Below are 21573 nucleotides of genomic sequence, written 5' to 3'. Positions count from 1 at the left end.
CATGTGACTTCCTTTGTAGCCCACTGGTCTACGTGCCCGATTACTAACTCACGGGTTGTGTGTTCAAATCCAGCTGGTGCTGGACTTTTCTTTTAACAAACATTTCTTCGAAAAAATAGAATAGCAATATTATGGACAATCAATTGACTTTTATATGTCAAAATATCACAACATGATCGATTCTAAGTCATTTCTGATAGCAATGAATAGTTGCCTTCTTCCCTTCTGACAACGGCCCCTGCCTCCGCTTCCTGCTTCTATTGTGTGTGTGTGTGTGTGGGGGGGATTCCTTCAGATCTCCCTTCAGATTTTAAAGGTTATTAATCATATCTTCGGTGTCGCATCTTACAAGTGCAGCTGATCTTTTAATGCCTGGGTGGGTCAACTATCACAAAGCTTTAGAGAACCTAACATTTCTATTATCAACAAATTGTAAATTTGTAATAGAGTAAATTTTTATAGAGAAATGGAGGCTGGACAGTATGCATTACAATATAAACATTTGTATTGATTTAAATCGTGTTTTGATTTAAATCGCAAACGCGTGTTTAATTATATGTTTTTTTAAATCATAATCCGACTAATGCAACATAAATTGATACAGTATCTTTGTCTTCTAAGTATCTTAATAAACGTTCAGCATAGCTTTCTACCCGTTTAGATTTATTTTTCTTGGGATTTTGGGATCAAACATGGAAGGATTAGATTGTAATCGTTTTTATTTTTCAAATACGTTTAAGAAAAGTGTAATAGAAAAGTGTAAAAGTGTACACCTTCCTAAACCCTGCCCTGACCACTTTCACTCCCGTCCTGCTCTTCCCCGCACACCCCAGCCGGGTGCTCTTCGGCCTCTGCCCGGGACGAATGTATATTTAGATATTTACACCCGGCGCGGCACCGAGGGAGCGTCTGCATTTATAACTTAGTTTTTAAAATTAGTCAAGCAATATGAAGCATCTCCTTTTACTTTTAAGTCCCTTAAATACATTGAGCACAGCTTTCTCACCACTTAGATTACTTTTTGATACCATCCTTACACAAAGCAGAAACTTCTTGTATTTTCCGATGACATGCAGTACAAGTGGAAAGATTACAGATTTGAATCGTCTTTAATTTTGCTACGTTATACGTCTTAGGAACGTTTCATCTATACAAACACCACAAAACTATTCTCAATTGTATTTCTGAATGTTATGTTACACCTACAGTAGTTCACTGCTTTAAATACATCGAATTAAGAAAGTTAGGTGTAGCACTTTAGATCTGAACCGGGGAAAATCTGATCATGTTTCTCTATAACAATAACAAAAGACATAATTTCACATATCAGCTTTAAAAGTGGCATCTCAAAGCAATAAAGAAGATGAAAAACAGTTAAAAGGGACCAAAGTACATACCAGACAAACGCAAACGCGTTTTTAATAAAATGCTTTTATTCATTCAGCAGAGAGTGAGAGGGACATCCAGCAGAGAGAGACACACACACCGGTTTCCATCGACAAAAGTCTGCATTTTCAGGAGTGTCTCTAGCCTCCCAATCCTCCCCAGTAATGCGTCGTACTGCTCCCACTGCTGCCGAAAAGTCTCCACACAGGTGCCTTTTGCCGAAGTCGGGAGACATTAGAGGCTTGCCACACCCGGAGTGTTAAACCAACGCATTAGCACGTCAAAGCCCATTGAGGACCCGGGCGCAATAATTGTTTTGTCCCTTGATTTACTGATCTGCATTAATTACAGAAATCGAGTTCCTGCTCTTTGCAGGAACCTGGTCCTGCTGTCGCCCACAGAACAGAGGCTGCCGCAGAACCTGGCGCTGCTGGAGCAGCACTGTCAGACCTGAGCGCTGACAGTCAATCTGGACAAGACCAGAGTTATGGTTTTCCAGAAAAAAAGACAGACACCGGTTTCACTGGAGAAATGGAATACTGGTGTGTATGTTTTCTTTAAAGTACCGAGACCAGCCATATACTGTATGTTTAAGTTCCAAAATTAATATCGTTTATGGCCTTCACACGCGTTGCAGTATGCTCCTATTCTTTTTATGCTAAGGCACTAAGATTTCCCTTCAGTGGTAAAATTCCATATAAATATTCAATACTACAACGGGCACGGTAAAGACGTTTACTGTAAATCTTTCTACGACAGACCAACGGACCACGAGTGCCCCTGTCGGTCAACCAATCACGTACCGCGGTACCGCGCATCATCGTGCGTCACAATGTGCGACGCCATAGCCAATTACCGCCGGTACGTGTGTGTACCGCGCACTTTGAATGGCTGCATCTGTAGCTCTTTCATGCTTTTAAGAAACAAGGAACTACAGCTGGAATTGTAATTATAGTGTTTGTAATTGTTCTTTAAATATGGACTTGTAAATATCAGGCCTTTATAAAAGTATACTTCTTGAACAAGCTGTTTTTCTTTATGAATTATGAGGTAAATTACATTTCTTAAAATTACTTATTGGATATTTTAAATCATTAATGGTTTATGTACTGTGAAATATTTAGACTACTATTCATTTATACTGTATCATTATCACAGAATTATGACTGTGATAGTATTGAGTCATTTCAATATCTTATTACTTAACTTTTACAGTATTTTTTAAATTATTTTATTAAATTAATTTATTTTACTTTAATAATTCAGATAAACGAATAAGTCTCTTTGTACTGAACATAATATTAAGAAAGGAAACTGATGTTGCAAAAATTAACATATTTTATTTAAATAACATTCTGAGAAGGCCTTAAAAACTCAGCTTCAAAGATATTGGAGACACAATGCTTGTACTGTTGTACATTTGTCATCATAGAAATTTGAATTTTGAGTAAATGTGTTTAAAGGACAAAGGATAAATGATTTTTTATTTGAAAAAAGGATGAGTGGTAGTTCTTATGTTTAGATGTTACTAAAGAAGTTTCTTATACTTTGTTGAGATATTAACAATGTTTTATTAACATAAAATTGTATGCTGGTGTATGATAAAAATAAACATCTGATAGGGGAATTTGTTCCATTACCCAGTTCCATCACTAAAACCATCTTTATATCTCTTTACGATCTTAGTAAGAATGATTCTAAATGTGGTATTCACATAGGTAGTATTTTGTTCAACATGTAAAGTGAGTCAGAGTTCAAGAAGGGAAACTGAGGTTCCAAAGTAAAGAGTTATACTCGTCAAAATGAGCTAAGCTGGAGATCAACAGACTTGGTGCGTTGATTATATAGTATCCGACAGCCTTTCTTCTGAAAAGGTATGATATATTTAGATTCCAGAAAGCTGCTGGTATAGTCCCACACAAAATGTTCATCTGTAAGGCTATAGAAATCCAAGGGTACCTCTGTGCATGCTATAAGAAATGGTGTGTGAACAGAAAATGGAGGAAAATAATGAGAGAAACCTTTAGCTGAACTGATGCAATTGCAGTGTGCCACAGTGAATTGTCTTTTATGGGCCCTTTTCTTCCAGATGTATACCTGTGATCTATATTCTTGAACAGTTCATAAATGTTTAGAAGGTACACAAATGTGTAGAGTGACTAACAATATACAGAAATAGCAGTAAACAAAATGCAGAAGGCTAAACTTGGTGGAATGTCATTTGAAAAAGATGTACGTGTCTATCTACTGCAAGATTCTTGCCTTGATAATACAGGGATGTAATAAAATATAGTGCTTTCAAAGAAAGGTAACAAAGATGTTAAAGTAAAAGCATTTTGTCTATGGTCTTGGAAAAAAAGGGCTTTTTCATGTTTTCAAAATCCACAATGGCACCACAAAATGTTGCAATGGTTTCCCCTCAAAGCACTAAAACCCCTTCAAGAATCCAGGGAATTACTTAAAGCTCACAGTTAAAAAAAAGGAAATGAAAATTTGTAAGAGACACATTCCAGTTTCCAGGCAGTTTTCTATAGAAAGTCTTAGGGCTCAGGAATCAGATTGCTGGAGCTTATAATTTGACATTCTTTACAATGTGGATAGATAAACAGATCAATGTGTATTTAGCGATCAAGTATTTAAGAGACTTTCTCTCATTTGTTGCCCTTTAATGATTTTGCATTTTATTAGGCATATTTATTACATCAATTACTTTTACAGTTTGGTGGTGTTACATAATCAAATCACTCACATGTGCAAGTAGTTTCATTCACTAAATCCACCTGAGCAAGTAGTTTTTGTTTTTAGTAACAGGCTTCACAAATTAAGAAGAGTTTTTTTTTTTGGCTGGTACATTACATGAGGCCATACATTCCACCCTTTCTCCCTACTTCAAATACTTAACCACATGGAGCTGCAAGCAGTTATGTTCCTGAAGATTCTATACTGTATATTGTTTCAAAATGAACAAACTGATTTGTTTAACCACTGTAGCCTCTTTATCACTTAGCACATGTATCTTACAACAGAAAACACATTTTCACATTTTTATGTTTCATAACATAAAATTTCATTTTAAAATTTCATAACATATGTTTCATTTTTTTTGCCTAAATTAATCTTAAAACTATGCTACAACCTAACAAATCATACTCATCAGCAAGAGTCACATGAATGCTGTCAAGCAGCAGCAGACACAGTCAGTGTGAAGTTGTCAACTTTCACCTTGTGATTTGCACTTCAGATCTCCCTATTTACTAATACTATATTATTGGCCGAACAAAGGATAGGGTCTACAGCTGCCAATACAGTCATGTATTGTAGTTTTTGTAGTTACCCAGTGGTGAATGTATGCTCAATTAGCTACTATTTAGTACTCAATTAACTACTATTAAACCAGTTAGATTGGCCAGATGGCCTCCTCTTATTTGTAAAGTTGTTCTTGTTCAGAAGTGTGTATATTGTGATGAGCCATTCTTTTCTCCATGTCATATGGGCATTCTACAACAGGCAAATATTGTTAGACAAGACAATACTGAGAGTTGTAGTTGTGCATTCATATTCAGGTATTCCTGAAGGTAAACAGGGGCATGATCTAAACTTTCAGAACATTTTTGGTTTCCTTCTTTCTGCAAATTAAGGAGTGAAATGAAGATTGTCGTAGTCAATCATATTGCTGAAGCACTGTAAATAAAAGTCCACTGGAGATGTCAGAAGTATGAAGTAAAAACAATCTGACTTGACACCAATGATATATAGATGATTTCTGAAGAAGTCACATCATTTGAACAGAAAAAGGTATCATATGTTTTCAGAAACAAAGAACATGAACCTGGAATGCAAAAAAGGTAAGAGAAATTCTTGATGGCAAAAAAGTATCACTTTGAGAACTGAATTGAGGTTCTCTTGTGAAACCACAAGTGAATGATGTTGAGTGTATTCAGCTGTTTTTCTCAGTGATCAAAATGAGAAGCAGCCTATCTTCCAACATTGAGAAGACATACAGTACCACAATACAGTTCCTGCATGGAAAATAATAATGGAAATAAATAATAGAAATAATTCACATTAATTGCAAATATTCTTGAAAAAAACATTTTACAAGCTAGAACTTTTCTATGTGATTATTTTGTCAAAATACATTTTTAAAATACATTTGTAAAATACATTTTTAGATAAAAACATCTGTAGCTAAAAAAAATATTTGATTACATGCCCCAAATGTATTGATCAATAACATTTCACAAGAAATCGTTCTCTTTTCCACCAATTCACAACAGGTTTAATTCTTCATTTGCAGGGAATTTATTTGTCTTTTCCAAGCCTATAAACTAAATTATGATTAAATACAATTGTTGAACTGTAAGTGCTTAACTTTATTATCATATTATTTTATTTAAGTGTAGCACAGTTACTTAGATCACATACAGTACATTATTTTTACATTATTAATTTGTTTTTTTTAAGTGATTACAAGGTTACAGCACAAGTAAGGAAAGGATTAAATCTATCATTTTCTTAGCAATGCTATTGAACCAATGTAATTTCATCAAAAGAAATTTATTTGTGTGTGACACATTGTCTAATGGTTTACCAGTACGGCTGCTTAAATTAAAAAAAAGTGTCATTAATTATTATTATAAGTATACTCAAATAAAAAAAATCCCATTGCCTCTTGGGGTGAAATAAGGGATGCATGATATGTAAAATTGAGCATATCAAAGTTTAATGTAGAAATGCAAAATGTTTCAATAAATGACAACAGTAATTTTTACATTGTGGCAACCGTAGCTGCTACCATTCAATTGAGCTGTTTTAGCTGGTCTTGTCCTTTCACCTTTTAATCCATTTTATTTGTTTCCTTTCAGAAGAGCCACACAAGCCAGCTAAAACAGGTCCAACTTCTTGTCCCACAGCAAAAGGAGGTATGACTCCATCATGTTTTCCCTTAGTGGCTAAAAGACATCCGTGTAAAGAGTCACTGATTACCAGTAACTAGTTTTGAATATCGTTACACCTTTCCTGTGATAAACCAAGATTTCTGATTCATATCAGTTACTTCCAGGAAACTATCCTTATCCTAAACCATACGGCTCACAAAGATTAAAGGGTCCTTTTTTACATTCAAATCTTCTGGTTCTATCAATACTGCTGTTTGTAATGGATTTATTATTCAGAAAAAGATTCGTTCTTTTTGAGTTTCTGAAAATATTTCAACTACAGGAAGTGAAGAAAGCCAGTGCGCACACAAAACAAAACTTTTCTTACATTTTACATATTATAATGTCAAGAAAAGCTCTCAAAAATTCAAAATTTAAGTAAACATTTCTAAAATTTGACTGTTGAATGTCTTATATACTGTATAAAGCAAATTCTAAACCCTGGCTCACGCTCATATGACCGTTTTAAGGATAATTTACTTACGTTTACTTACTGATATGAGATTGAAACACTAAACCATTATTCAGTAAAAATAAAGACAGACCTGAGGTCAAGGAGGTGGCATCAGAAAAAACAGAGGGAGGGAGGAAACTTTTGGGAAGGTACAGAAGATGTATACATCTAATAAGGTTATTGAATAGAGAAAGATTATCAGAAAGTCCTTGGTCCAGAAGCTTGGTGGGGTGAGATTTCTTCACTGTTTGGTTCTTTTTAGCAGAAGTTGATTTGTAAAGTAAATGGTAAAGTGCTGGATAGACCCAAGGCTGAGGAGGTGGAATCAGGAACGGGGGGGAGAATTCCTTGGCCAATAGCTCCAAAGATGTTTAGCTGTGTTGGACACCAGAGATATAAACAAAGGGAAAGGTAGATATTACATTTGAAATAGAAGTCTTGGAATGCCTGATGGCTGAGTCAAAGGTAGACGAACCCAGGTCCGAGAAGGTGGAGCGGTGTCAGGAACAGCAGGGACCAGTGAAATATGATGAATAAAGAATTCAGACCCATGAACTCAATATTTGGTGGAAGTACCTTTTACCAAGTGTTTTTTTGTTCCTACCAACATTTCACTCCAACATGGTGCAATTTTTAGCAAATTTGCTCACATTGTCTCAGTTAGATTGATTTAATTTTCTTACTCTTTAACTATTCCAGTGTAGCACTGGCCTTGTGCTTAAGATTATTTTCCTCCTGAATGTTGATGCTAATTCTAGTTTAAGGTCTAAATTAGGGTTTCTACAATTTGCCATTACTTTGCTGCATCTATGCTTTCATCAGTCCTAACAAGCCTCCCAGTTCCTGCTGGTGAAAAGCAGAACTATTATAAATAACACTTGATATATTTATACAAAATATGCTACAATGGTGCTACAGTATCAATCAGTGTTCTTTTGCTGACTGAAACATGTTTTACTCTAGTATTTGCCCATAATTTCCTGTCTTTCCATACTAATGAGTTTCCAGTCCTTGCTGAGGAGAAGCATCCTCATAATATGATACGCCCACCACCATGCTTGACTGCAGGAATTGTGTTGGTTGGGAGCTGTGCTGTTTTGAGTTTGACCAAATGCAATATTTGACTTTAAGACCAAAAAATAATATTTAGTTTTCATATGATAACACCACCTTTACCATATTTTACAGGTGCTTTGATGCAGACTCTATATGGGGTTTGAGATATACAGTATACTTTATGTAATGTCATCCTTCTTACCACCCTGCCAAACAAATTAGTTTTGTGAAGTGTTCTGGATATTATTGACTGGTACACATTTTCTCCCATGTCAGCCATTGAACTCTAGCTGTTTCAGATTTGTCACTGACCTGACAGTGGCATTACTTTCAAGTTCTATGTGCCCTGTTTGGAGGGATGGCCTAATTGAGGCTCGCTTCAGTGGAACTACTGAGCTTAATGATTGTGCTCAAAGGGGTAAAAAATTTCACAGTTTTTTTGTACACTTTTGACCTATGTTTTTCAATAGTTTTATCCCCTTGACTTGCATTGAGTGTGCCTTCATTTCATTTTTGAACCACTACTTGACTAAGGAACCGCACTTAGACATATGAAATCATGTAAGCCATCGTTATTGCATATAGACAAAGACCACTTGGATAATTGTGTGGCTATGATTTTATACACCTTAATTAATTTAGGTTTATTACAGCAAAGGGTTTGAATACTTTTACTAAAATTACTCTTATATTTTTTCTTTCATATTATTTATTTACTTTTTTGTTTTTTGCTTTGAATGTGTGGAGTTCATTGTATATAACAAATATTAATTGTTTCTTCAAAGTGTCATGACTGCAAGGTTCAAAGACACAAAATGTGAAAAGTGTCTGAATACTTTTCCAAGACACTTTATATCTACTTTGTTCAGTCTACTGTACATGTATGTGTATGGCAACTTATTTGTTCAACAGCCATTGAATCTGACAATTCCAGCCCAATGGTCTGAAAGTCAGTCCATTCCAACAACTCATTAGTTTGACAATTCCAGTCCATTGGTTCAGTCTAACCCTAACCAACAAACTGTCAGAAAAAAAAGTGATTTCCTTTGTCAGTGGGCTGTGAGATAAATTGTCAGTTCTACCATTCTGCTTCTGGAGGAACATGCACGTTTTTTCAAGTGCTTCTCCCCTTGAAGTCATGGATGTATCATTGAAGAAATCAATCAATCAGCAAGCCTGACCTAATATGGTCACCACCATAATAAATAAAACCCAGTATGGAGAAAACATTTAAATCTATTTTCTGCCCACAGACTACACATCTGTTCAAATCTATTGAGAAGCTTTGCAATTATATATATATACTGTATACTGTATATACTGTATATAGTGAGGTAGAAAGGTTCCAAAAATAATGAAAATCATTTAGTTTATCTGGGAATCAAAGGTCAGTCTACCAAGATGATGAAACTGTCTTGAAATATATTAATATATTTATATTATGTTATATCATGTGAGGTTAACATTTTTTCATACAGCTTTGAAAGGGGATGAACTAGCTAATCAAAACAATAACTGAAGCACCTACATGATATAATTAATTTAATATGGTTATATACAATTTAAATATTTAAAATATTTCTTCAGGTTGACTATGTCTGTAACTAACTGAAGTTCCCCAAGCAGAGATTGGACAAGCTGCTTGCTTGAGTGTGCTTTTGTCCATCATGATATCCTTGACTTGCTGAGGAACAATGTGCTCTGTGACTTACAGAGATATAAGCGAAATCACTCTTCCAATTAACACCATCTCTCATATAGACACTGGTAGAATCACAGCGTAAAGAATGGTGCATGGTTCTGACAGGGGACTGCATTTCTTTGTTGTCAGAGGCATACCAGCTTGCCCTCTGAGTAAGGAAAGCATTTGAAGGGGGAGGTATGAACCTTTTGTAGATTATAGATATACACACAAAATATTAGAAATATTAATGTAATCACACGGGTTATGCAGATGCAGTCATTCAGAATGCCTGTCAAAATTCATGTCCACAGTAAACTTTCTGTGCTGTACTCTGGTTTGATTTGCCTTGCTGAGTTTAGCTTTTCACTGCCCATACAAGATCGATAAGTGGCACTTGTGATGCATTAGATGTTAGTGAACCAGTAGTTTCATTTAATCTGTTGTACTACTTCTTTAAATCCACTTAATAGGGAATCATGTAATTACAGGGACATTTTGTTAGCTGAAAATAAAAATAACCAAACTATAATAATGTTTCTGAATGTTATTAACAAAATTTAACTTATGAATATAAATGTAATTTATTTATATATCTGGTAGTTGAAAATAAAACAAAGTACACAACAGTATTCCACTTTCTTCATCGATCACTTGATGTAGATATTTTTGTTTTTACAAGTTCATGTTAACTACATTTTCCATCAACACTTGCTGCTGTTATTATTGTAATTGAAAAAGAAACACTTGTACAAAATGGGAAAGGCAATACTTGTATTTTTTCATTTAGCTCGTCCAAGCAGAGTGACCCATTGGTGGTTCAGCAGTAGAATTGAGCAGGAACAGGGTGAAACAGATACAGCAGACAGAAAAATGATTTGTGAATCTGAATAAGCTGGGTGCTGTGGGAAGATGCCACTAAATCAGTGCTTGATACAGGTTTCAGACAGATCAGATTTAAAGTTTTCTTGTTACAGGTTTCAGGTTTCTGTGTTTTTTTAGGGGTTTTAAACTTTCAGGCTGACACATTTCTCTGAGTAGAGACTGCGTGAAGCGCCTCCTGGAAAAAGGCTCACAATGCCGAGCACTGATACCAGCGTAAACAGTATTGAATAGAGAACCTAATAGAATAATTAGAAGGACTAATTGAATGACTGGTAGAATGTAGTCCAAATTAATAAACGACTTGACTGTGTTTGTATGTGATTCCCGGTGGCAATGGTAACGTCTCCCAGGGCAAGTAAGGACTGTGTGCTTCTGCCCTGATCAGGCGTGACATTATCACAGCATGTTAAAATTAAAGTAATATTAACAATAAATGAAGTAATAATGTGACTACCTCAATGTAGTGTACAGTTAGCAAACGTGTGAATACTGCTATGGGGGAGTAAAGACCAATAATCTGAGTGGGTGAGGGATCAGGAAATTATGTGATAAAATACATTAAAATGATAAGATCATTTATGTTAATGTTTTTTCAATGCAATTTCATTTATTCATGGCACAATTTGTCTTATACTGTATATTTTTAAGATCCATTGTTAGACTATGTACTATACAACCAAATATTTTTTAAGTAAAAATGAGAGAAAAATAACTTTAGAGGATTAACTTTACAGGTGCCCATCTCACTGAAGCATTTCACACTATTGTGTGAAAATATTGTGTATCACCTTTTGTATAGGAGAGCATACTTTTTATTACAAATCATCACATATCTGCAGTGCATTATGTGAAGTTAACTGAGGACAAGCAGAATGTCCTGATTTGGGGCACAGCAGACACATTTATACTGAGGAGCAAATAGATGGGACGGACAACAAGTGCAACATATAAACCCAGCAGTCACCCCAGGGAAAGTTCAGTGTTTGAAAATAGCATTTGGCATGTTTCTCTCTAGCTGACTTAATGGTCGTTTTATAGACAATTAGTTTCATTGTGCCTCAAAGTGGCATTATAAAGACAATAAAGAACAAAGATTTGAAACTAGTGATGTAATTAAACCAACCAAAAATGTGTTTGCATCTCCCTTGATATCCACTTCTTCCATTTCCCTTCTTTGAGGACAAGGATGCTGGGACTTCCTGCAGAGTGAGACGTAACCAAAGGGTAGCTGAAAAAGTGGAGATGGGATGGAGGAAGGGTGCAGATAGTTCATGCTGTGGATGAGTTATACTTTAACATAATGTTCTTAACCATGAATATAATTTTTTATATTTCATATACACTTTAAACATGAAGAACAGATTTAGGATTCAAATTTTAGCAAATCATAACTGTTAAATTACTACATTGAAACCATTGTAGAAATGAATATGAATATGAAAGTAATAAAAAACAAGTTCATGTTTATGTTCACCTCCCTTGCACTCAGTAACAAGGGAGGTGATATCAGTACGTCTGAGAAGATGGGCAAGTTTTATACAAAATCGTTCTATAAATCAATTTGCCTATATTTTCAACCTCTGGTAAGTTTTAATCAACTTGAGCCCTAAAGAGATCCTCTCTGCTCCTTCAGTCTGAAGGGCTATAGGTTGAGTTCACAATACCCCTATTTAATGAAATACAGGAGGCACAGCAAGGAAGACAATGCATTTTAATGCTGATTACGTATTATCGATGAGCAGTCTTTTAAATTGTACATTTGCTTTCACGTTTTTGTTTGGCCAGCCAGCACTGATATTTAGCCAGGCAACCCACACAGCAAGCCTACAATTGTGGGAAATTTGAATCTGTTAAATTCTAGTAAAAATAAGTGATCTGCCAGCAGCTATATCACCCTGCAACTCACACCACTGAAGCTAAGCCAGTGTGTGTCTGGCCAGTACCTGGTTGGTTCACCGCCTCGGAAAACTAAGGTTGTGCTGAAGGGTGTTAAAACAAAGGTGTTAGTGGGGCCTGTAGGGGATGTTCAACCTGTGGTCTGTGTAGGTTCTAATGCCCTAGAATTGTGATGGAGATACAATACTATAAAAAGGTGCCTGTGATCATTAAAACTTAGGGTTTTCTTGAAAAGAGTAGGGGTGTTGCCCCAGAATCCTGGCCAAATTCCCCCTGCCTTTACCAGTCATGACCTCCTAATAATCCCCATCTATGAACTGGCTTCATCACTGTTCTGCTCTCCACTGATAGCTGATGTGTGGTGAGAATACTGTGTGCACTATGGCTGTAATTGCATCATCTAGGTGGGTGCAGCTTATTGGTGGTGGTACCTAATATAATATTACCTAAGGAATTATTATTATTATTGTTATTATTATTATTAGTCTACTCCAAGAGTCAAGCTTCAAGCTTGAAAAATGTAACATCTACGATTCGCTAGTTACATGCAGAATATGTTCTGTTGCACATTTAGAGGGCCTCTGGGCCCTAGGCAGCTGCTTAGTTCACCTATGCCAGGGCCTGGCCCTGCGTATAGCAGCAAAGTTAATTATTTCTCTTTCTGTCTGTGTTTCTTCATCTTTCAAGAACAATAAACAGGCTGTAGGGAGGTGTCTTTTTGGACTGTGAGCTTACATGTTAATATAAACTACTGAAGTTCCTTCTTTTCACTGTGACAACATTGGCAGCATCCTGCAGCCACGAGGAAAACAAAAGTAATAAACGGGACTTTTTTTCTCCCAATTAGGAGGTCTTATTTCCTAAATGGACTTCATGAACTCCTTAATGGACTTTTATTTCCTACATAGGACTCTTGTTTACGGCAGGCTTCGTATTTGCCCAGTCCAAAGGTAAAGTAGCATTAACCTTTGGTGTTGTGGCAAGGGGTTACTTTTCAAAAGTATTTAGCATACAAACACAATGACTACTGGTGCTAAAAATTTAAATTTCCACATATTAAATGAAATGTGTGAAGCACTTAGCTTGGTATAGTGTAACTTACATGCATTTTATCATCTTAGTGATAAAAAGGGTGGTGTATCTCTTTAAGAGAAATGGATTTGTCATATGGATTTGCCATATATTGCCATAGTTGGTTGCTCTGGTTTACAGCAGCAACACACTTTGCGACCACTGAAACATGCATTATTAGGAAACTACAAGTATCAGAATACAATATGCCAAAATCTCGGCAGGTGTCTGCAAAGTTCTGAGCTAATGTTGTTTTGTCAAATAGTAACACACCTAACTTTCATGATTTTTTTACCTGCAACAACATTGGGATCACTTTTTGTTTTATGTTGGAGTCCCTAACACTCAAAATGTAAAATTCTGGCCATGCTACTGCTGACAAGTGTTTCAATGTCAGCCAATAGGTGATTAGAGTAACTGGTTTCTTGGTTGATTGACATGATAAAGACACCTAAGCCATATTATGTTTCGGGGGTAGGAAAATGATAAAATTAATTAATGTTTATGGCTTTAGAATAAATATGTTTTTTTTATATATTCATGGCAAAATTAATCTTACATATTTTATGTAACAGTGTTACTTAAATTAGCATTAAGAAAAAATATAAATCGTTTTTTAATAGACCATAGAATAATCTGTTGTTTTAGATATCCTGTTGCTTTGTGAAACAGCACTAGGGTGTCACATTTGCTATAGTAGCTCTAAACTAAACAGGTTCATCTACATTGACACTACTTTTATTAATAACACTAATTTAATATGTAACATACTTTAACATAAGTTTAATAGAAAAATGTCAGTATAGTATATTATCATTATTTTATTATTATTATTATTATTATTATTATTATTATTATTATTATTATTATTATTATTATTGTTGTTGTTGTTGTTGCTGTTATAAAAAAGAGTCTTTATTATCCTCAAGGAACATTTTGTTAAAAGTACAACTTGCATTGGGTGGAAATTAAACATGTGCCTTCTGTGTGACAAGCAAGAATTCTACCCCTGAACCACCAAGGTGTCACTCTGACTGGATGAGATAAATTAAAAACAACAAGCATTTCATTTTCCATTACCCTGAAAAAAAACATTATATATTGTATATAAACAAATAATTTAAATTACTAAGGTTATAATTTCTTGCAGAGGAATTGAAACCAATGGAACCCAAAGTGTTTTGAAATGAACTGATATGAATATGAAAACGTGCATGAAAAATCTGAGAAACATTGTAAAAACCAGCATATTATAAATCAAAAACATTTTGTTGTAATTAATCAGATATTGTTGTGCCAAAATTGTGGTTTGCTTCATGTAAACCCTATTATATAGTACAGACTTGTATCAGCTCCCGTTCAGCTTACAGTACTCGACCATATTATAAGTCATTCAAATCACTACTGGCCCTAGTTTTTTTTTTTACATGCTTATATGCTTTTAAATACACTATGTTTTAAAACTACGATGTATAATATATTTTTAGCAATCAAAATGTAAAATCTAAGTACACATGAAATTAAATTTGGCTGGTTGACCTGCACAGTAAAATAAACATTGGTAAGGCCAGAATTAGATTACTTTTAGCAATTCAAATAAGTAAGATGGAGCCAAGCTGTGTGGCACTTTGTATCATACGGTATGGATAATGGATCTGACTTGACCTGGGTTCACTCCTTTGCATTTTAAATTTAGACACCTACTATATGTGAAATTTTCAGGAGTAACCAACATATGGGAATAACTTTATTAGAAAAACCATTGTGTCATGAGTGGAAATATTCTGTGTAGTTCTTATCCATATGCAATGATCATTTTTAAACACCCATTCATGGTAATAACACAATTTACCAGAGCTGTACCCAGACTATGACATTTTCAGAAAAATCACTTGGATTCAGAGTACAAAAGGGGACACACTTTAAGTGTCTTCTTCTGTGTTCTTTGGAAAATTGAATTTTTCATAATAAATTAAAACTCATTTCCAAACCTTCATTGAACTGCACTGTGACTTCTTGCATCCTCTATATTAGGACCTAGTGCCATTATTTAAGACTTGTATCAGTAGACGTTTTTGTGTTTCTAGCCAGAGTTAAGGTCAATATACTGTACATGCTGCCAAATTATGAATTCATTTTAAGACTGATTAAAAGGAAAAAAAAGCTGACCAACTGAAGTAGATGCATTTCTCTTATTGATATCAGTGCAAGCTTGGGGGCACACACAACAAGTCTCAGGAGATGTTGTTTCACTGAATGCTAAGAGGTTGTGCAGAATATTGTGGAGTGTGGAGAATAACTAGCATAGTCAGTTAGTGATATAACCCACTCTACAACTGGTTATGTCTGGGCCATAGAGCTCAACCTGTACCCTTTCTTGAAGAGCCACTAGGGAGCCCCCAAGGTCGCTTATACTCTGAAAATAGGCCAGATTACAAACATTTGTAATGTGCTAAACAAGCATATGTGCAAGTAGAGTCGGTGTTGATAAAAGGAAGCTCTTTTTCATATGGATATATTAGGAAAAAACTTCACATGCTAAATTTTATTGTCTATGATGCATATCCCGATAAAAACCTTTTCTGAGGATGTACACTTGTGTAAAAATCTGTTTTAAAATGTACATAAGACAGTGCAAATTTCATATGAGCATCAGAAAAGGTCAAGTATGATTTAAGAATTATTTCTGACCTTTTGGAAAGTATCCCTTTAGGAGGCTTTCTGTGTTAGGTTATGAATGATATATTCAGCTTTTTACAGCTTGTCCCTAAGCAGGCTTTAGGGCAGCCTTGTTGGTAAGACATGCTTACATTTTTTAAAAGGTGGCTATAAAAACATGCCCAAAGGTAACATTTATTTAAGGTTGTTTCTGCACTTCATTCTACAGCAAACATTTGTTTGGTGTTCTGTTTTACATTGCTTTTAAATTAAATGTAATCCCTTATTTAACTCGATACATTCATTGACAACAATGAGATATAGCTGACATGGGGAACGTGGATCAAGCACTGTGTGACTTTCATTTTCTCACATCTGACTTTAATTTCTCACGTGCAAGAACTCAAAATGGGGGATGAAAAAGCAGGCGGGGGTAAACTCAGCATTTTTTCACCAAACCATCTGGAGCACCTTACTCCATGGTCCAGGAAATGCACTTTGATCGATGTAGCTTGTGCTCAAATGTGTAATTAGGCACTTTAGTCATTACATCTTTCACTTTTCATTCTTAAGCTAGATACTTTCTAAATGCATCATAGAAAAAAAAGAAGAAAACAGAAAATAAAAAGGTAGATATTGGAATATGTTTGTTTTTGCTGGTAAGATATTTGGTCCTTGTGTTATTTATTTTTTTAAAAAACAAATTGTATGGTTTCAGTGAATTCTCTAAAGAATTCTAATTTTTTACTTTTTATGGGAGGAAAATATGAAAAATAACATTCTAAATGGTAAAAATGGTATTTTGTGAACACTGATTAACTTTTTAGAGCAGATATTGTGTTCCTGTTCAAGCCTTAAATGTACAGCCCATCCTGTGTATGTATTGTAACAGAATAGCATCTTGCCTCTAAACCAGATGCAGTTTTTTCACGCTATTTGCCTGGAGGTTTGCAGCCATTAAATTCAGATTTGAAGGTTGTTTGTGTACTGTGACCGAATTTGTTTCACCAACAATCCTGCTCCTATGCAGCTTTGGGGAGACTATATTAAAGAGACCGCACCCTTTAAGACTGAACACCCGGAAGCCCTTAACCAGGGCTATATCTCCCAGCTATCTGCTGAGAAACCAGATTATGTTTCTTTGTTAACCAATTGGAAACTGGTTTCCTTGAAATTGTCTCTTGCTAAGAATGAAGGACGTACACATTGCAGGATCCCTAGCCCTTTGTTTACAGACCCAGGGTATCTGGATGCTGACAACTGCTTCACGGCTTACAGTGAACCTTTTCCCTTCCTCAGTCCATTAGGATCAAACTAAATCTCATACAGTCTCCTGGAGTCTGTAACCCTGATATTAAGAGAAGTGCTTGTCTCAGCTTCTTCATTGTAGGAGCGTATTTTGTTTTATCTGTACATACCTGAGTTCTTATGAAGGAGACCCTCACACCGAACCCATGGAGCTTGATGACACTGTATGAGAGCTTCTGTACTGTCACCCTTTGGCTAGACTGGGGTTCCAACAACCTTAAGCTCATTTTCTTCTGGTTTTTTCTCCAGAAGGGCCTTTCTTGAAGAGAGCAACACATAAGCTCATCCCCTTCTGGGGGTTTTTCAAAGCCACACTTGAGGAGCGTGGGAGCGAGATACCTTAAGCTCAAAACTTTCTGGGGCTACCCAGCTACTCAGTCCTTCGTCCTGGGTCTCGTCTAGTCCAATCGGTCTACCTTTATAACATAGATTATTTTACTCACCGTGAGCTTATCGTTTCAGTTCTGAACTGTTTTCCTTGTCTCTTACTCAGAACATGGAACCTTGAATTGTTTATGCTCCTTCCTGGAACCAAGAAAACACATCTGCTCCTGGGAATCTTTTAATTTCCCTCTGGGATTTATAACAAGCTGATTTCCAACTTGTAACCAACCTTTGTTATATATCCTCTTCTGTGGTAAATAAATCACCTCCAAGACTTATAACCTATTGTTGTTATTACCAACCCCTCACAGGGAAGTAGGGAGACAACCTTGTCCTGTCAAATGATAACAGTGCAGACCCTTATTTAGGTTGTGGCTGTTTAATCGGAAATTCCCTACTACCATCTTTAGCTTACTGTTGGTCTGAAATGTCAACAAATGAGACTACTACTATTTTTGTTTACTACTGTCTCAGTAGTTAACTAGCACCTAACCCAATCATGCTATGATGTCTTCTCTGAGAGAGTCTTAGTCACTTTAACCCAAGATGACAGTCACCACTAAACTGTCAGGGCTCCATAGGGAGAGAGTTAACCCTTGTTCCTCTTCTATCTGACTTCTTTGTTCTTGGAGTCACTTTTTGGGAGAGCAACTCCATAAGCTCATGCCCTTCTGGGGCTATTTTTCCATTATAGCCTCGGCAACAGCTCTCTGGCTACTTCCTAAGTCAGCCTATTGTATTCCCAACCTGAGATGTATATACCAGATGGCTAATAGACTTCCATGACTGCTGGTGTAGTCGTTGGGTCGTTGTGGGGAGTAGCCTTCTCTCTACAATGCTGTTTGATGTTCTTCCTGCCCTTTAGTACTTTTGAATCTCTTTTAATAGGCTGTTTAGTAAAGCTGCAGCTGCAGAGTGTTGCTCTGGTGTCTGACCCTTAATTACTTCCATGGGGAAAATGTGCACTTCTAGCTCATGCACGCCCCTTTCTCAGAGTTTTCCAAAAAGCTTATTATGCAGGATTCGTTGGCCGCACACCGATTACTATATTCACATGCATTGCACAGCTTAATGTGAGGAATATGTGTGCACTTTGTGTTCACCCACATTCTCTCACTATCTTTCTTTGCACTGTATTCTTGATATAAATGACTTGCTCAGTTCACCCCTGAACTGTGTGTTCAGCTTGCCCTCCCACACATCTTCCTCCTCTCTGTCATAGTGCTCTCCTCGCAACAGTATACAGTATAATCCTGCTGCAGTACTGGTATCAAGACTGACATTTATTTGAGAAATCATATAATAAATTAAACTTTAATGCAACTTTTATTTTTCACAAGAAAGTACTTCAGAGGTGTAATTCTGGAAAAAAGGCAGGAAAACATAAAAAGGATGAACACGTGTACGATAAATGAGAAACATGAAAACCTGCAGCTTGAATCAGTTGATGGGCTAGATGATAAAGAGAGATGTGTAACAGATTAAATATTATTATAATATTATTAAATATTAAATATTATTATAATATTATTAAATATTAAATTAATATTAAATTAATATTAGTTTTGAGATATAAACACAGGCTGAAGCCAAATGAATGTTAAATTCCTTGTCTGTGAGACTGATATATTAGTCATTTCAGTTTGTTGTCAACGAAGTATATATGTAAAGTATGTGCATTGATATAATGAAAATGACCTTTTAGCAGATGCTGTGAGGAATGAAAACAAAACAATATACATCACAGTATAGCTTACCCATCTACTGTATATCATTGGAAGAAGTAAAGGTTCATTAATGCTGAAAATAGAAGAAACGAAACACAATGTTTCGGCAGTGAGTGGTCCAGAATTGTCCAGAGGGGTCTGGCAAATGCTGTATACTGTATATCTTATACCACACACATTCAGGGCCCCTTTGGAGAATTGCAGATCACTCAAATAACATATTGTATTCCCAGCAAACCTTATTTACTGCATCTCTTGCAGAACATCCCCAGCTATTTACATTGGTGAGACAGGAAGGAGACTAGAAGACCATTTCAGGGAACATGTCAGGGAAGTGAGGATCAAAGATCTTTCCAAGTTCATACTGTAGTTTCTCTTTTCACCTCTAACGGCCATGATCGTACTAATCTCTCTGTCTGCGTTCTCACAAAACTCATAACTCTTATGGCAGAAAAACATCTGAAACCAAATTTATCCTGAAACTGGGATCACACCTTCCTCTTTCTCTCAGACTTAACACCACTTGAATTTCGATACTGCTTTTCGCCTGCTCCCACCTGCTCTCCACTCCCAGCTTTAGTTCTCCCATGCTTTATCTACTGCAGGTTTTCCTCTATGCCTCAATTGGTATAACATTGTGTTACTTTTCTTCTCTTTTCAGCATGGAATAAACCTTTACCCGTTCCTTTGCAGACTACACATGCTGATGCAGCTACCTACTGTATATCATTTGCTGGCCAGACAATGACTAATTGATATAATCAATATATTTTTGCATACAGTGTATATGTTGGAAAATCATGCAAGTCAATACAAAATAAGTTGCTAGAATATTCTCAGCTATTTTAGAGTGCTTATTTACCCTACAGCAAGCACCTGAGCAACAATAGACACTTGTCAGAAATTTGTCCCAATAACCTTGCTACTTTTAAATAAAGCTATTATAAAAACTGCTTACTTGACCTGGGAGGATAGAAATGAATCGATATTATTAAAATAAAATACTTGTACTTACCACTTACAGATGCTTTGAAATGTATTCCCTCGCTTTGGATGTCTTCATATTTTATTGTTACAATATGGAATTGTAATGTATTTAATTGGAATTTTTGTTGCCATTGATTAACACAACACACTCTGTATTTCAAAGTTAAAATAAAACTGTACAGATCCTCCTAAATTACTTATATATATATAAAAAGAAAATAATTGATTGATTAGTACTCACCCACCTTTTTGGTAGAGTAACCTTTGGCAGAAATTATGCCTATGAGTCTTCTTAGATACTGCAAGTCTATACCAGCTTTGCACTTCTGGACACTGAAATTGTTGGCCATTCTTCTTTGCAAAATTGTTCCAGCTCCCTCAGGTTGGATGGAGACTGTTGGTGAATAGACATTTTCAACTCATCCCCCAGATTATCAATTGGATTAATTTATTTAGGGGGATCTGGTATTGTGTTCTCACTTGGACATTATATAGTGTTTTGTGTTGATCAATGGCAAAAAATTGCAATTAAATACATTATGATTCTATATTACAACACCACATGATAATGTCCAAGGGGATTGAATACTTTTGATAGATTTATTTCTTATAAAGAGAAATAAGTATTAGGATTCACAGTAAAAATTCCAGTTTAGACTTCAGTTGTACATATCTTTAGCCAAATTTTATTATGACTGAGACTGGCATGTCAGTGAAGAATTTGGAACATTAGGTGAAATCATTACCAGGATGTCATAGTTTTAATGCTGCTAAAAGTGAACTAAACAACTTTAGTAGAATAATATGTGTGTTTACTGAGCATATGTTTACAATTCGAATAAAACATTTGAAAGTTACTAACACTTGGCTAACACTTGGTGGCTGTGGTACTGTATGTATCATCATGATTCCTTTAGCAGACTAAGACTTACAGAAATGGCCAGGTCATTCCTGTCCTATAGCTAGTACTTGAATTCTACTATTTATTTTATTAGTTTGTTTGTTATTCCTATGAGTTAGTGTGATAGTGCTGCCATGAGACAGGTTTTAAAATCACAAATGCTTGTATAATAAATTTATGCAAGCAAGAATATGGACATGGATGTTAGGAGGATCTAGGCTTTCTGGTAATGTCCTGTTAAT

General features: G+C 35.7%; 1 protein-coding gene across 3 annotated transcripts in view; it reads left to right on the top strand.

The window, feature by feature from the left end:
- Nucleotides 1-21573, top strand: part of prr16 (proline rich 16) — a 150930-nt gene that overhangs the window by 53962 nt on the left and 75395 nt on the right. For 2 of the 3 annotated variants that reach the window (XR_015936023.1, XM_088629890.1), the window contains exon 2: nt 6252-6308. The exons of the other annotated variant lie outside the window; for it this stretch is intronic. Coding sequence is in view for 1 of the 2 variants with exons in the window: in XM_088629890.1 (XP_088486016.1) it covers nt 6252-6308 (57 nt within the window). In the remaining variant the exon portion in view is untranslated. The remainder of the gene's footprint in view (nt 1-6251; nt 6309-21573) is intronic. 3 annotated transcript variants of the gene reach the window in all.

Source organism: Lepisosteus platostomus, chromosome 4 (assembly GCF_059453375.1).
Source record: "Lepisosteus platostomus isolate fLepPlt1 chromosome 4, fLepPlt1.hap1, whole genome shotgun sequence".
Taxonomy (NCBI): Eukaryota; Metazoa; Chordata; class Actinopteri; order Semionotiformes; family Lepisosteidae; genus Lepisosteus; species Lepisosteus platostomus.
Note: the sequence above shows the minus strand (reverse complement) of the source record. Positions and strands in the feature narration are given on the sequence as shown.